The sequence below is a fragment of the Apteryx mantelli genome, chromosome 8 (genome assembly GCF_036417845.1).
Source record: "Apteryx mantelli isolate bAptMan1 chromosome 8, bAptMan1.hap1, whole genome shotgun sequence".
NCBI classification, from domain to species: domain Eukaryota; kingdom Metazoa; phylum Chordata; class Aves; order Apterygiformes; family Apterygidae; genus Apteryx; species Apteryx mantelli.
In genome coordinates, this window is record NC_089985.1 from 40,716,341 (window position 1) to 40,730,413 (window position 14,073).

At 44.3% G+C, this 14,073-nt stretch overlaps 1 protein-coding gene across 2 annotated transcripts in view; it reads left to right on the forward strand.

Annotated features, from left to right (window-relative positions):
• CACHD1 (cache domain containing 1) overlaps positions 1-14,073 on the forward strand; it is a 110,746-nt gene that overhangs the window by 40,734 nt on the left and 55,939 nt on the right. For both annotated transcript variants that reach the window (XM_067301357.1, XM_067301358.1), the window contains one exon: positions 9,906-10,054. In XM_067301357.1, coding sequence (XP_067157458.1) covers positions 9,906-10,054 — 149 coding nt within the window. The remainder of the gene's footprint in view (positions 1-9,905; positions 10,055-14,073) is intronic.

Genomic DNA, 14,073 nt, shown 5'->3' on the forward strand with positions numbered 1-14,073 from the left:
TGCAGGAGTTTTTCCTAGCTTTGGTCAGCGGAGGGATTGGATCCTAGGCTTTTTTTTAAGCATGCTCTTTCTCTGGATTCGGCTTGGCCATAGAAACAGGTTCCTGCTTTTGAATCACCCAGCTCTCAGTTGAGAAGATCACCTACAGTACAGGAATAAAAAATTTGTCATGCATGTTAAATAAGACAGGAGGACGGTCTTTTTCCTGGGTTTGATTCCCTTGTGTGCCTTTTTAATGCCACCTAGGTCACCCTGTGTGCTTTGCTTCTCAAGGGGATTGCGAGGAAGACCTTCCAGATCCCCAGTTCTCCTTATTCTCCCCTGGATTTGCTCAGTTTCTGCTTTCTCTTTTTTTCTTCCCCTCCCATTTTTTTCTTTTTTTCCCCTCTTTTTTTTTTTTTAATGCAGTCACCAATATTGGATGCAGTGAAATGGGGGCAGGAGGTGTGCTGGCAGTTTTGTGTAAGCACGCTTTATCGTGTATCTCTCTCTCTTTTAAGAAAGCCAAAAAAATATTTTTCTTTTTTGGTAACCCCTTAAGTGAAGAACCTGGGATTAAAAAAGATTATATGGAATCATGTATGATGACTTCCTGTGCTCTTCGTAAGTGATACCCTTTTTTCCCCTGGAGCTCCAGATACGTACACCTAGGTATTTGAGTAGTTCATATGTTATTAATTTGCATGATGTAACTTCCAGTGTGTTCAGATTCGTAGATTTTGTTAGTGTATCAGTGAAACATTGTAAATAAATAAATAAATTGCTAAAATTAGTACTTAGAATCCCATTGGCTCTAACGAAGCTTTTTTTCTTTAAGCTAAGCTTCCAGACAGGTGTATTTTTTCCCACAAAACCTCTTTAAAACCCAGAAAATGAGGAAAAATGAATATATTACTAAACAGTATTTGAGGACGTTCCATTTAGGAGTATCCTGTGTAGATAAGCCACCAAAGACAAAAATTCTCTTTACCGTCCAGCAGCTATTTAAAAAAAAAAAAGTTGTTCATTATAAGGGGAGATGGGAGCAGCCCGTATGGAAATCCCAGTGGCACAGGGTTGCCTTGCTCACGGTTGCTGCTGCAGCCATTGGAAAACGCTGTGCCGGTTGGGTAGGTGAACCAGGCGGAGATGTAACGCCCAAGGCTGGACGTACAAAAATGGTGACGGATGAGAAGTTCAGGGAAGAGGCTGCCTTAACACGCACAGTATTAGAGCCCAGGGTACTTCTGCAGTCTGCTGTACAGAGACTCCTGTTTCTCCGTGAGCGCGCGCAGGTGCGTGCGAGGGTTCACTGGCTTTGACTTCAAGATAGGGTAGTGTTTTTTCACAAGTATTTCTGGGTGGTCTGCACACCACAAAAGAGCCATGTGGGCTAGATTATATGTATCAGATGGCTTTTGAAAGCTAGAAGTGTTTGGGGGAAAACTAAGAAACTGAATTCAAACGTCTTTGAAGTCTTAACTATAGATTCTCCACTTAAAAAAAAAAAAAAAATACATTGCTTGTCTCCCAGTCGCGGATGTACTCTAAGTAGGTATAAATAACTGTCTAAACATTATAGGTAGTGTGATGAATTCTTTGCTGTCAGAAGAGAAAAACGAGACCCTGGCAAAGCATAATTACAGTGGTTAAAAGCTCAACAGTGAAGTGGATGGAAGAATAATTGAGCACTTCAGTTTCATTAATAACTAGGTCTTTTAGCCCTAATGAATCACAAGCAATATAACCGGAGTTTTATGAGTAAGAGTAGTACATCCAACTGGATCATCTTGAACAAATGCAAGCAAATGTAAGCAAATTAAATCCCCTGTCGCTCATTCCTGGTTTTGTCATTCATTAACATTTTCTTAGCAACTGATACCCGAAGGCAATTAATTACAGTTTTATGTCAGCTGGGATTTTTTTCTGGCAGACCACTGAATTGTGTGGGGATTTTTTTTTATGTATATGTACCAAACTGTGTAAATAATGACTTTCAGTTTGTTGGGAGAGGGAAAAACTGCAGCTGTTGGCCTTCAGGCCTAACAGTTTAGTCTGCTTGGCTTTCTGCATGGCGCGCAAGGAGCGGCTTGCCTTCTGACGTTAAACTAGTTAGAGTCTACAGCTATCTGGTAATAAGAATAATAATTCTATATAACCCTCTTCACTTTGAAGGATTTATTAAAAATTAGATGATAATTACCAAAAATAATCTCAATCCCTTTCCTGTAAGTTGTTTGCTTGTTGTATGTGAGTTCTCTGCTATTAAAACATTAGTAGTATGAACCAGGGATATAAGTAAGTTGGAAAATGGTTGGTTTTGGTAAGGGCAATCTAGGCCTGCAGTTTTAAAGGAAGTCAGCATATATTCAGCGTTATGTCAGAAATGTAGTTTCTGATAGTGTAGAGGACAGGAGACTGGAATGCAAAGAGGAAGAGGGGGGAGGTGATGCTGTCTTGAATGGGGTGTATTCGCTGGCATCGTACAGAAAAGACTAATACCTTAAACTGGCAGAGAATTTAGAGCAGCAATATTGATAAAAATCAGGGTATCTGTTCCAAACCGATCCGCTGAGTGGATGCTCCTGCTCCACACTGATTGTGTCTTTCTGTGGTGTAGATTACCCCACTATCAAGCTGGGTTATTATTTTAGCTGTGCTGATAAATAAAGTGGAAAATGTGTTTACGTTCAACATGAATTGTTTCCCAGGTTGGCTGCAAAGCCGAAAAGGTGCGTCGTTTCATTTTCAAGTTTTCCCGTAGCGTTGGCCACGTTTCTCTGTCCTCTTTTCTGTCCCTAATGGTACAGTGAATGGCACAAATTCAGATCGGAAAATGCTAGGATTCCCCCCACCCCCTTTCTCTTTTCCCCCCAAATTCAGGTGATTTCTTCTACTCAGTGGTGTTTCAGCTCTTCGCACTCCGAAAGCCTCCCTCTGCTTTCTTAACCAGGCCCACCCATCCAGGCCTTTTCTGGCTCTGACCTGCGTTTCTGGTGTCTGGCTGTAAATTCAGCCTAGCCTGGCTGAGACTGGATTTTCCGTTTCCCCTCCCTGTCTTTCTGCTGCTGGTGGTGGTCCCGGTGCAGCACTGTCCTCCAGGCTGCTCCTGGGCTGGAGCTAAGGGTCGTCTTTGACTCCTACCTCTGCCTTCAAGATCAACCGCTTGAAGATCCGTTGCTTCTTTCTGCCGGTCCGTTTGCATTTACCGATTTTACGTGCAGCAGCTCGCCCCCGTCTGCCGCTGAGCAGGGTCGGGGAGCGTCGTGCTGCTGTATCGGACGCCGCACCGTAACGCCAGGCGCGAGGAAGGGTGCGGGGATGGTGCCCTGTGGAAACCAGCCGCTGACGGACGGCGGACCTGCCCTTCGTCGTCTTTTGCAAGGCAACCCGTCGGCAGAGAGGGCGTGAGGAGCCTTCCTGCAGCCGGCCCAAGGGCGGGCAGCGGGGTCGTGCTCGCCCTGGCAAGGCAGCTTTGGGAAGTGTTTCTTAGGAGGATGTCGTAAAATTGTGGTTGTGGCAAACAAACACCGGTTTCTCCAAATCGGGTCCGTGTGGAAATGCTGCTTTTTCCCATGCTGGAAAATGATCTTTTCTTGCAAATGCCTAACATTCGTTTCCACTTCATGCTCCCACTGAAGGAATTAAACTGGTGGGTTCTGATTGCTAATGAGATTCTCCTTGAGCCCTCCTCCCCCTTTTATTTTTTAAAATAATCCGTGGCCTCTTTACAAATGGATTATCGCATGATTTGGCTTTCCATATTCTTTTCAACTATGTCCGCTTCAGGAAAATCCAGGTCATCAGCTTTAGTTCTGACAATATGGAAAAGGCTTGAAGCTGTGCCATCCAGACTAACTCGAGCAGCAAGTGCTTGCAGAATTGGGGAAGATTCTCTCTAAAAAGCAAATACCCTGTCTGCAAACTGCGTTGGCTTCTTGTTGCGTGGAAGACAATAGAATACTCCACATAAAATTCCCAGATGGTATTATTCTGGGTAAAAAAAGCTCAGAATCACTGGATCGTTACGTCATTTATAAGTAATGTTTGGTTTGCTTTCCCGTCCTTCCACCAAAACGGAGCCTGCCTGTGCTGGACTTTGCTTCTGGGAGCGTCTTCACGGCCGCTGTGCTGCCGCTCGTGGTCCTTGCTGCTGTTTGGCTGCTGCAATGCTCCTGGTTCCTGCAGGCCTTGCACGCAGCCTGTGCGGGACGTGATGGATAATCCAGCGCTTTTTCCAAGCCTGCTTCAGAGCCAGACTTCTGCTGCTGCTCTTGTTGTTACATTCCTTTACTTGCTCCATTACCAATTGCCAGGTGATGAAATTACTTCCTCCTTTTCAGAGCTTTAGCTATTCCCTGTTTTTCCTTGTTTTCCTTTGCCAGTTAATTTGCATTCTGTTTTTTTTATAAGCTGTGGGAAAGGACGCAGCAATCTATAACGTGTTTTGCTCTTTGCATATTCAGTGCTGAGGCCAGCATCGCTTCAGATGCCGATTGCACGCAAGGTTTCTGTCTGTTTTCACGAAACGTACTCGTTATCAAAATAATTAATGAAATACTAGTTAAAACTGAGGACCTGCTTTGCAGTCACACTAATGAAAGGACTCCTCATCACTTGATTTGTTTTTGCGGTACAGCCAGAGATAAAACTTACCCTGTAGCTCAGCCCGAAGGCACCGGCTTGGTGCGGAAACGGTTCGGTTCTCGGCCTCTGCGGTGACCTTCAAACAAGGCCGTCAAAAGCCCTTTTGGCTTCAAAATGTCAGTACCTACGAAACGGATTAATGCACTTGCTTCCCTTGCCCTGATGCAGGGCGATAACGTAATTAAAGGAGCGCGTCTGCCCCGAGAGTGACGCTTGCGGCTGCCGTCCCGTTCCCCTTCCGGGCCCCGCGTGGGCGTTCGGTTCCTTTTAACCAGCGACTTGTCTCCTTTCGCTCCAAGTGCAGCAGTTCTTCGCGTATGTAGTGTCCCAAAAGAAATCGGTCAGCACGTTGGAAAACCTAGGTTTTGCTGCTAAGCGTGACGTTTCCTTAGCCATAAAACGTGATACCCTCGTGTGCTGTTGAATTTTGTGTCGGTTAACTGCGAGTGCTGCGATGAAAGGCAGCGCGTGCTGCGTTTAACGTGTTCCCAGAGTGACTTCGCAGGGGTTGTGGCCCTTTCTCTAATTCTTGTTGCAGGCCACTTTTGAAATAGTTTTCCTTAGAGAGAATCTTGGAAAGCCGTGCCAAAACCACTCGGAGACTGGAAGCCTCAAACGAGTGTTGATCTTTTGAAAGCAATGCATAGTGAAAAGCAGTTTCTTGCATCTCGATTAAATGATAAGGACGTATTTTTGCCGTGCTCCAGAGGAATACCGAAGGCTTGAACCTGTAATCACACGGGTGGGTGCAGAACCCAGCTGTGAATCTGAAGTCCTTTCTGGAGACAGAGATCCCTGGTGGCCTCTGGGCCACTCTGGGTTTGTAGAGAAGCAGATTAGTAATAAGTCCGTTAGAAAACTTCTGGAATAAGAATTTGTGGATCCACAGGATCATTAACTTGTGATATGGTGGGGAAAGACATGATAGGTGAGTCTGGCGGAGATGCTTTTGTTCCAAACCCTTCTGACTCCCAAGGGGAATTTGAAAATAAAAATACCGGCTAAACTCTTCAGTATGTAAGCAGCACTTGCCTAGGAGCCCAGCTGCAGTAATCCCCTGGCGCAAGTCCAATGTCATCCCTGCCTGCCAACCTCATTGATGCATATGTTGTATACGATCTTGATAACATTAAAAAAAAATCTTCATTTCTGAGATACAGCCAGAGATAGAACTTACTCTGGGCTTTACCTTCCCTCAGTCTTCCCTAAAAGAGGAAGACTTCAGAGCTATAGGGCTTTGAGAGGCAAGAAGCTTTAAAAGAAGCTCTAGGGAAGTATGCAGATGAGCAAAATGGCTCTGGGAAAACTAGAGAAGCGGCTGATGGTGTGATGAAAGGTTGTCAGTGGAGACGGTGACAACTGAAGTGCATTACCCCTGGGTACCGTTGTACTAGAAACGGGTGTTACCGTCCAATCTGTCGGCAAGCTGCAACTCCTCGGCTGCCTGCTGGCTGCTAAAAAAAAAACCAACAGAGCTAATGGCTACGTTGGTGGGAGTAAGGACTCGTTCCTTGTTCCTGAGTTTGGGAAGTGAACTACCGTCTCTCTTAGTATGTGCTGTGCCTGATCTGGGACATTGCTTTTCATTATGCCTTCAAAATATTTTAACTGGTTGTGTCAGAATGGTTGCGTGGTTAAATGCTCTGTCCTTTTGTGATTCCTGCTTGCTTGCTTTCTGTACATTTGAATTTTTGTTTAAAAAAAAAAAAAAGTGGCCTGAATCTTGCATCCTTCGGTATGCAGCAGCTATCCAGCTCTGGGCAGGTCTACGCCTATGTTGAAAGGCAGGCAGGGTACCTACAGAAAAACAGTAAGTGATATTTGGTGCAAGATTTTCTTAGAAAAACAAAAAGCTGATTTAAGACTGCAGTTTTTATTCTTCCACTCGCTAGCAACCGAGTGCATTGTTTTGCAAACTGAGTAATGTGTCTGAGCTATTGGGGTGTGTGTATATGTGTGTGTGCATGCATGGGCATGCAAGGGATAGGTGAGGTTGGAAGTATGTATTATTTTTGCTGTTATTTATATCAGTAAGAACTAGAATGACTATTCACTGTTTGGAGTTTTAGGAAGTTTTGCACTCAAGTGAAGCCCAACAGTGAATAAAATTAAGGTTTGGGGGGTTTATTGTTTGGGGGTTTTTTTAGGCTTCATCCAAATTATATTTTTGGATTTGACAGATTAGAACCATACATTTTTTAATAATTTTTCAGCTGATTGGTTTGCTACTCCTAGGTTCCTAACATGGTATATGCATTGCCATCAATTTTCAGGGGAAAATTGCTTTTGGATCTTCTTGCCATTGCTACTCTGTGGGCTTTTTTGAGTTAGCTGTTTTTAGCATGGCTTTGATTGTTGGGAGTATTCACTTCTTATCAGAGACCGGTATTTTCAGGGTGCTTGGCACAAGTGTTCCAGCCAGGACACAATTTCTCCGCATAGGAGAGTTTCTTAGTTCAGTGCTTACCCCGTAGGTAGTGGAGTATTTCTGAATATGCCGTCTTGCTGAAGGAAAGGTTTGTATGGTGAATCTCCCTCCAAACCTCTTTTTTGGGGGAGGCTGGGGGGTTCTTTCCCTTTGCGGGGGGACAAAGCTCATTACGACGCAGACCGAACCAGCAGCTACTACAACAATTCCTCGCCTAAACCGTCGTTGTTTAAAAGCTGCCTTTTCCACGCTGGGTTTGGCGTGTGTTCTCTTTTGGGCTTAAATGGGCACTGGGGATGCTTTGGCTCTTCCCGGCAGACTCGGCAGAGTTTGTTCAGTCTCCCCCCCCCTTGTCGATGTGGTGGGTTACAAGCCTGAGGAGCAGCGGCGTTGGGTTCTCTGCCGGTCGGCTCCTTCCTCGAGCCCTCCGGGCTTTAGGCATCCCTGAGTTTACGTGCACGCGTCCTTCGCCCCGCTGTGTCCGAAGGCAGGGCAGGGACCGTACAGCCGGCGCCGCTGTTGGGCACCAGCCGTCGATTACGGGGGGGGAAAAGGACGCGTTGGCTGAACTCGGTTCTTTAAACTGCGCTGGTGGCGTGGGGCTAAGAGTCGTCAGCCGTGCGCTGCTGGGGGGCTTGAATCGCCTCGCGGGTGAAACGCGCTTGGCTCTGCGTTGCCCGAAGTGTTGGAGCCCATTAAAAAATGATATAATGACTCTGAATCATTCAGAGGTTTTTAGACGGGAGATGCCGCGTAGGTGCTAAACGTTTGCTTTTTATCGGTTTCCGAGGTACCGGCCGTTCTGAAAACGGATTTGTCAGATCTCCCGGCTTCGCACAGCGGGGCAGGATTAAAGGGTGCGGGGCGCTTTCATCGCACAGCCCGCGATGGGAAGCTCATCAATATACCTCTGTCTCATCTTGTACGGCGTTCGTTTAGCAGAAGAAAGCGGGGTTTCCAGCTGAGAGTGCTTTTGCTCTGATACTCTGGGTTAGTTTCATTACTGCTAATGAAGATCGTGTGGTCTGTTTTTTCAGCAAATGTGAACTCTCTCCCCTTTTTGCGATTTCAGACAGGGAAACCAAACAAGAAGTGTATAGACTGAAGTTATCTGGTTTAAGCGGTGTTTAAGCACAGATGTTTTATTTGCCCAAACCTAGAGAGGAAATTTGCGGCCATGAGATTTAAATGCTTGAGTTTAGGAAGTTTGGCTTGTGTATGTTTGAGACACTCCAGAAGACTACGTTTTTCAGGGTCACATTTAAGCCACCACAGGAACGCAGGCGGGCAGAAAGTTAACCCAAATATAGAGGAGAGAGAACGCTGCCCAGCAGCTTATTATGGAGCAATTTAATAGCGTTGGATGCCTAACAGGGGGGAGGCCATTAGTAGTCCTCTGGTGTCTCAGCCATAAATCATTCTGCAAAACCAATTAGGTATAATTCCACAAGTCATTTGAACAACATGCTATTAAAAACTCCGCTCCTAGGAGACCTGTAATTGAGCCGTAGTATTTGATGGGAACAATGGAGGCAAAGTCATTGCCGTTATCAGTGCGGGCCTCATTATTCACATGAGGACGTAAATCGTGGTGAAACGTCCTGTTAATAATAGTTAGGAAAGACATTTGTCAGTCCGGGGGATCCGAAACACCCGATCGCCTTTCCCAGAGGATGAACGTGGTGGTGCTCTTTAAGCCCTTGCTTCAGAGCTTCGAGCGTACAGGGAGGAAGAGCTCGGAGGAGAGCAAGAAGGATGAACGTTATGAATTCAAGAAGTAAGTTCAGCTCTGAAGAACGTTTGCTGAGATGCAAGATGAAATACTTCTGGATATTCGGTACCAGCAGTAAATTGCGCAGAGATTATTCCCGTTCGTGTCGAATGCGTGCCGCAGACGATAAGTTGTAATAGATACGCTCGTGCAGAGAGGGTGCCAGCTGCGCCGGGCCGAATTACCCTGCCGATGCCTGACCCGTTTCATTGATTTCTCGCTTCGAACGAAAGACGAGGATCAAAAGTCTCGCTGAATGTTTCTTGTAAAACCTGACGCTTCCTAGTAGCTGTGCTCGCTGTCACGTTTGCTCAAGTGACAGCCGCAGGTTCTCCCTCCTGGTTGTCCCTGGCAGAGCGGGCGGCCCGGCCCGCGCACCCGTGTCCCAGAGCAGCGGTGGAAAATTGGTGGGAAGGAATGACATTTTGTTTGTTTTTACTGTCTTAAGAGAGAGAAATGCCCACATCTGCTATTAAGAGTAATAGTGTAGCCTCTAAACCTTGCCTGAACTCGGCAGTGGCTGCCTTCGTCAGGGGGAGCTCTGACGTTAAAAAGCTTGCCAAAAAGTTTCACCTATGTGAGCGCTGTCGTTTTTGTCTACTATAACATCAGTTATAGATTTGGTTTTTTGCTGTTTTTTTTTTTGACATCCGTAGTTAAACTGCTGTAGTTTATGGCTAGCCAGAGTCAACCTCTGGAAAAGTAAGGAAAATAGGGTGGGAGATACTCAGCTTGCCGTTCCTGACGCGCCCCGGGAAGTCCTTAATGGAAGGGAAGCTGGGTATAATGGGGATTTCGCTTTTCATTCGTGCACGGCTCAATGTTCAAGCACCCATTGCTAGATGGTAAATGTATTTTGTCCTATTGTATATTCTGCTTTCTGTGGCCGTCTTATTATTTGACTTCACAGTGGCTTAAGTCAGCAGAATGGAAGTACAATGAGCAAAGCAGACAACTGTTATCTTTAATATATGCAGTTTTTCCTTCTCCTTCAAGTTTGTTAGTGTGGAAGGTGATAATACAAAGAGACTGACCCAATTTTCATCTTTTCCTTTTTTTTTTCTTTTTTTTTCTTTCCAGTTGGCAAAAAAAATCCGTGAGAAGTTTAACCGTTACTTGGATGTTGTGAATCGTAACAAACAAGTGGTGGAAGCATCATATACTGCTCATCTGACATCGCCCCTGACTGCGATCCAGGACTGCTGTACTATTCCCCCATCTATGATGGAGTAAGTTTTAAGTGCTGAAATTGCTTACGCTGCCAGTTAATATGGGGGGGGGGAGGGGACAAAAAAGATGAAAGTGTTTCTTTTGCAGAAAAGCTCGTTTTCTGCTTTTCTGGTAACATTGAAAAAGGGGAGAGACAGTATTCCAGCGGTGCTCCCTATCCTGTCCTCACTCTTCTATCATATTTCCATTAAGCGTATGTTTAATGAGGAACTCTTAAACAAGGACTAGGACTCAGCTGTGATGGACTGTGATGGACAGAATAAATCTGATAGTATCTCAATGAACAGCTACTATCTGAGATATAATTTAGCCTGAATAAATCTTCTGAAGCTAGTGGTGGGATTTTCTTTCTTTTTTGAAGTGTAGTGACCAAAGTCACGAGTTGGTCAATTCATCACACGGTAAAAATATTGCAGTACAATTTAACCGTGTTGCCATGTTGCTGTTTGGTATACAGAGAGATTTACAGAAATTGGATGCGTTGCTTGGAACCTGAGTTTGTTCATTTTCAGTTTGTTTTGTTTTTAAATACAGAAGTTTTGAGTAGTGCAAATCCCGGCAATCAGTTTTCTTTAATTATGTTGTATTATGGTGCGTAGCTATAGAAACCTCTTTATTTTTCCTACTTGTAATATGGAAGATCTGATCTTTCCAGTAACAGTGTAATAATTTCTTTTAAATGATTAACATTTTAAACGCTTACTTCTCTTTTCCAGTGCATATGGAAGTAACTTTCTTTTTGCTTATTATAAAATGCAAACCATGATTACAATTTATGTCCATTTTTTATATCTCAGCCTGGCTTTACCTTCTCTCTAAAATATTGTTTATGCGGGCAATAAATATTAAAAGCATTTTCTGCAATCTGACTTTGTAAGACAGCTCTGCTCTTAATGAGAGCGTTCTTCCATCTTTCCGAAGTACTGCAAGAACCTTTGTTCATACGCGGATTCAAAGTATTCACCGCGTTCAAATATGTGGCATGAATTTGTGTCGGGAGAGAAAGGCGACTAGTTTCTTTTGTATTTATTTTGACTGACTGGCACGAAAGTAAAAATCTCGATATCTCGATGGGGTTAGGCCTGGGGTGGCTCCAGAGTAACCGGTACCTCGCTGTTCAGTTGTGCATAGGGGGTGAATTTAGCATCTCAGTGCAGTTCCTGCTGCACAACGTGCCCACAGCAAAACACTGGCGCGTGTGTGGCTAAAGGAGCAGGTTTTTGGCAGCGTTGGTAGAAAGGTCAGGAATTAGCTGAGGATGAAAACTTTCCCGCCCTCGGGCCGTGGTTAGCGCCAGGCTGTGATCGTCTGGATGCTCCCGTTCCCGCCGCTGTTTCGGTTGTCGTTCTCCCCTTCTGCCTCGCCTGCCTGTTGCTCTTCCTCTTGGTTTTTCTTCCCTAGATGGCATCTCCCAGCCCCGTTTTCTGGGAAATTCCCCATTTCTGTAAAAATTGTCAGGGGGGAAAAAAAAGCTAATGTTGATATTTAAGGCCTGCTATTTGATACGCACACGCTGAAGAGGAAGGTGGAAAAGTTCACCCAGCGGGAGACATCTGCTACAAACTTGGGGTTTGGAAAGCCAGGAAGGGAGCCGAACTCCCTCCCCTACATAGCATCAGCTGCGTCCAAACCTTTGCTAGTCTCTCTGCCCCTCCTGAAAAGACAGGTAACTTTTTAATGAAAAACTCAAAATGAGGTAATTTTCTTTTTATGCAGAAGCTTTACACCGAAGTTAGAGGAATACTCGCTAGTCCACATCACCGTTTCTCCCTCTCGGACGTTTCTGGACCTTGTTACCTGGGGCAGGAACATGCCGGGGGAGAGCGTCTTTGCAGGCAGGCGTTCGAAACTAGCACGGGGGGGTTTCTCCGTCCAAAGAGAAGAAACGTAGACTGAAGTTTTTAGAATACTAAAAGTTAGGAAACCTGAATTAACGGTCTGGTTTTTCTCAGAAGTGCTGGCCTACAGGTAACTGTTGGTATTTGGAAAGTGGGACGCATGCAAGTATTTGCACGTGGATTCAGGAATTACTTCAAAAACATGGACACAGGTATCTCCTAACCGGATATTGTGATCATATTTTGAAGACCACTGGTTTACTTGAACTCCTTGACCTTTGATTTTCAGACTAACTCGGTGCAGATGTGGGAAGGTCAGCGCTCGCGAGCAGGGAAGCCAGCTTGGCTTTTGCTAGGAACGGTCTATCCCTGAGCTTGGAAAGACGTGCGTTAGCGTTAGGCACGCGTGCTAGTGTTACAGCAACACTAATTGCCCTACCTCATCTGGTTTAAAGGGTTAATTGGCTGGGTGTAGGGGAGATGCCATTGGAAAAGACACTCGCTTGCTTGTGCTGTTTGCAGTTTTGAGGAGACAGTCTGCTTTAGACTGTAACTTGAGAATTTGTGTGTCCTTAAGGCTGCTGTTTTTATTTCAGGAGAGTAGGGAAGTGTTTGTGTTGCATCTGACCTGCTTAACTCTGTGTATTCTTTTCACCGGTGTAGAGAGGTGTTTTGTCACGTAGCCTCTCTCTCTCCGCTAAATGCTTGGTGCAGGAACGGTGGCAGAAGCCTGCTGTCTCAAGGTAGGGTTAAAGGCCTGTTCCACGGTATTTAAGGCTTTTTATCTCACCCTCTAAATGCACAGTGATGTTTGCAAACTTGGGGGCATTTCATGTTACCAGGTGATTTCTCCACGCAACATGTTTAAGTTGGTTTTTGGAAAAACCGTGCAGGAAGGTATTCACGTGATCTGTCGGTCTGATTTTGCTGTGATCCTGTATGCCAGCCAAAGTCATAGAAAAGCTCCTGTACCAAAGGCGTTTTGTCGTTAAGACACCAAAATATTAGATGCTCTTTCACAAAAGATATGATGTCACTTAAAACTCTCCTAGTTTTGTTTCTGTTGGGTCATAAAAAAAATAACCTGAGCATTTTGACTGAAGTAGGAAAAACTCCTGAAATGTCACATGTATTATTTAGAGGCATACTATGACCCAGAAACATGAGAAAGCACAACTGCTATGGTTCTGTCGGGAAGCAGTACCCCAAATTATTAGAGCATTATAATTTAAGTGTTTCTCTGCACATTTTTTCCTTCAAGTATCTGCTTTTGTTTTATAGGTTTATTACCATGGCATTTTGATAGCTGTTACAGGAAGTCTGAATGAAGCGGACATGATGGACTTGTGTAGAAAAAAGGGTTTTTTATTTAAAGTTTTTTTTTTTTAATGGCTTAGTATTTTTACTCAGTCTTTATTTGTTGTTAACAAAATTATTAAAGTTTGGCCTTGCCTTTGCCTGTGTTTAGCTTGCAAATCTGAGCATTGGCTCAAAGTCTGTTTGCTGTGTTGCTCAAGATAAACTATGAGAATACTGCACCCAGTGACTATAAATAAATGATGTGAAATAGGACTTGCAAAACAGGACCTGGAATCTGAAATGAACTTGGCATTTAAATTGCTCTTTTAGTTGAGTAGCAAGATATGACAAGGATAACAATATTTATTTTATTGCCATTATGTAGTGTTTGCTTTCACAATAAAGAGTCCAGATGACTAACTCATGTAATTACTGTGCGTGGTGGAGTTTTAAGCAAGCAGGTGCCTTAAGCCGTTGTTAAACTGTGTCCTAGCTCGAGATTTCTAGAGCAGTCTTATAAGTTTTATTGGAAAACTGCTTCATCTCTCTTTGGATTTGCAAACCATGACCATGGCAGATACAGTTTAGTAGATTTTCATTATTAATTCCTAGCATATTGCAATGAAATGAAAATATTTTTGCCACGCATTCCCTCCTTCCCAATGATCTAAATGCAGCCAAGGGCTGTTCATACCTGGTAGTATCAGCAACAGCCATGGTAGTCCAGAGCTTGCACTATTTCTGTGGAACGGATGTGGAACAAAATTGGAAATGTAGTATGTCTCTTAAAAGCTTCCATGTCATAGTGCTAGATACGTGCTAATTTTGAATTAAAATTAACCATTTAACTATGCTCTCAGATGCTATATTCTGTCACCTTA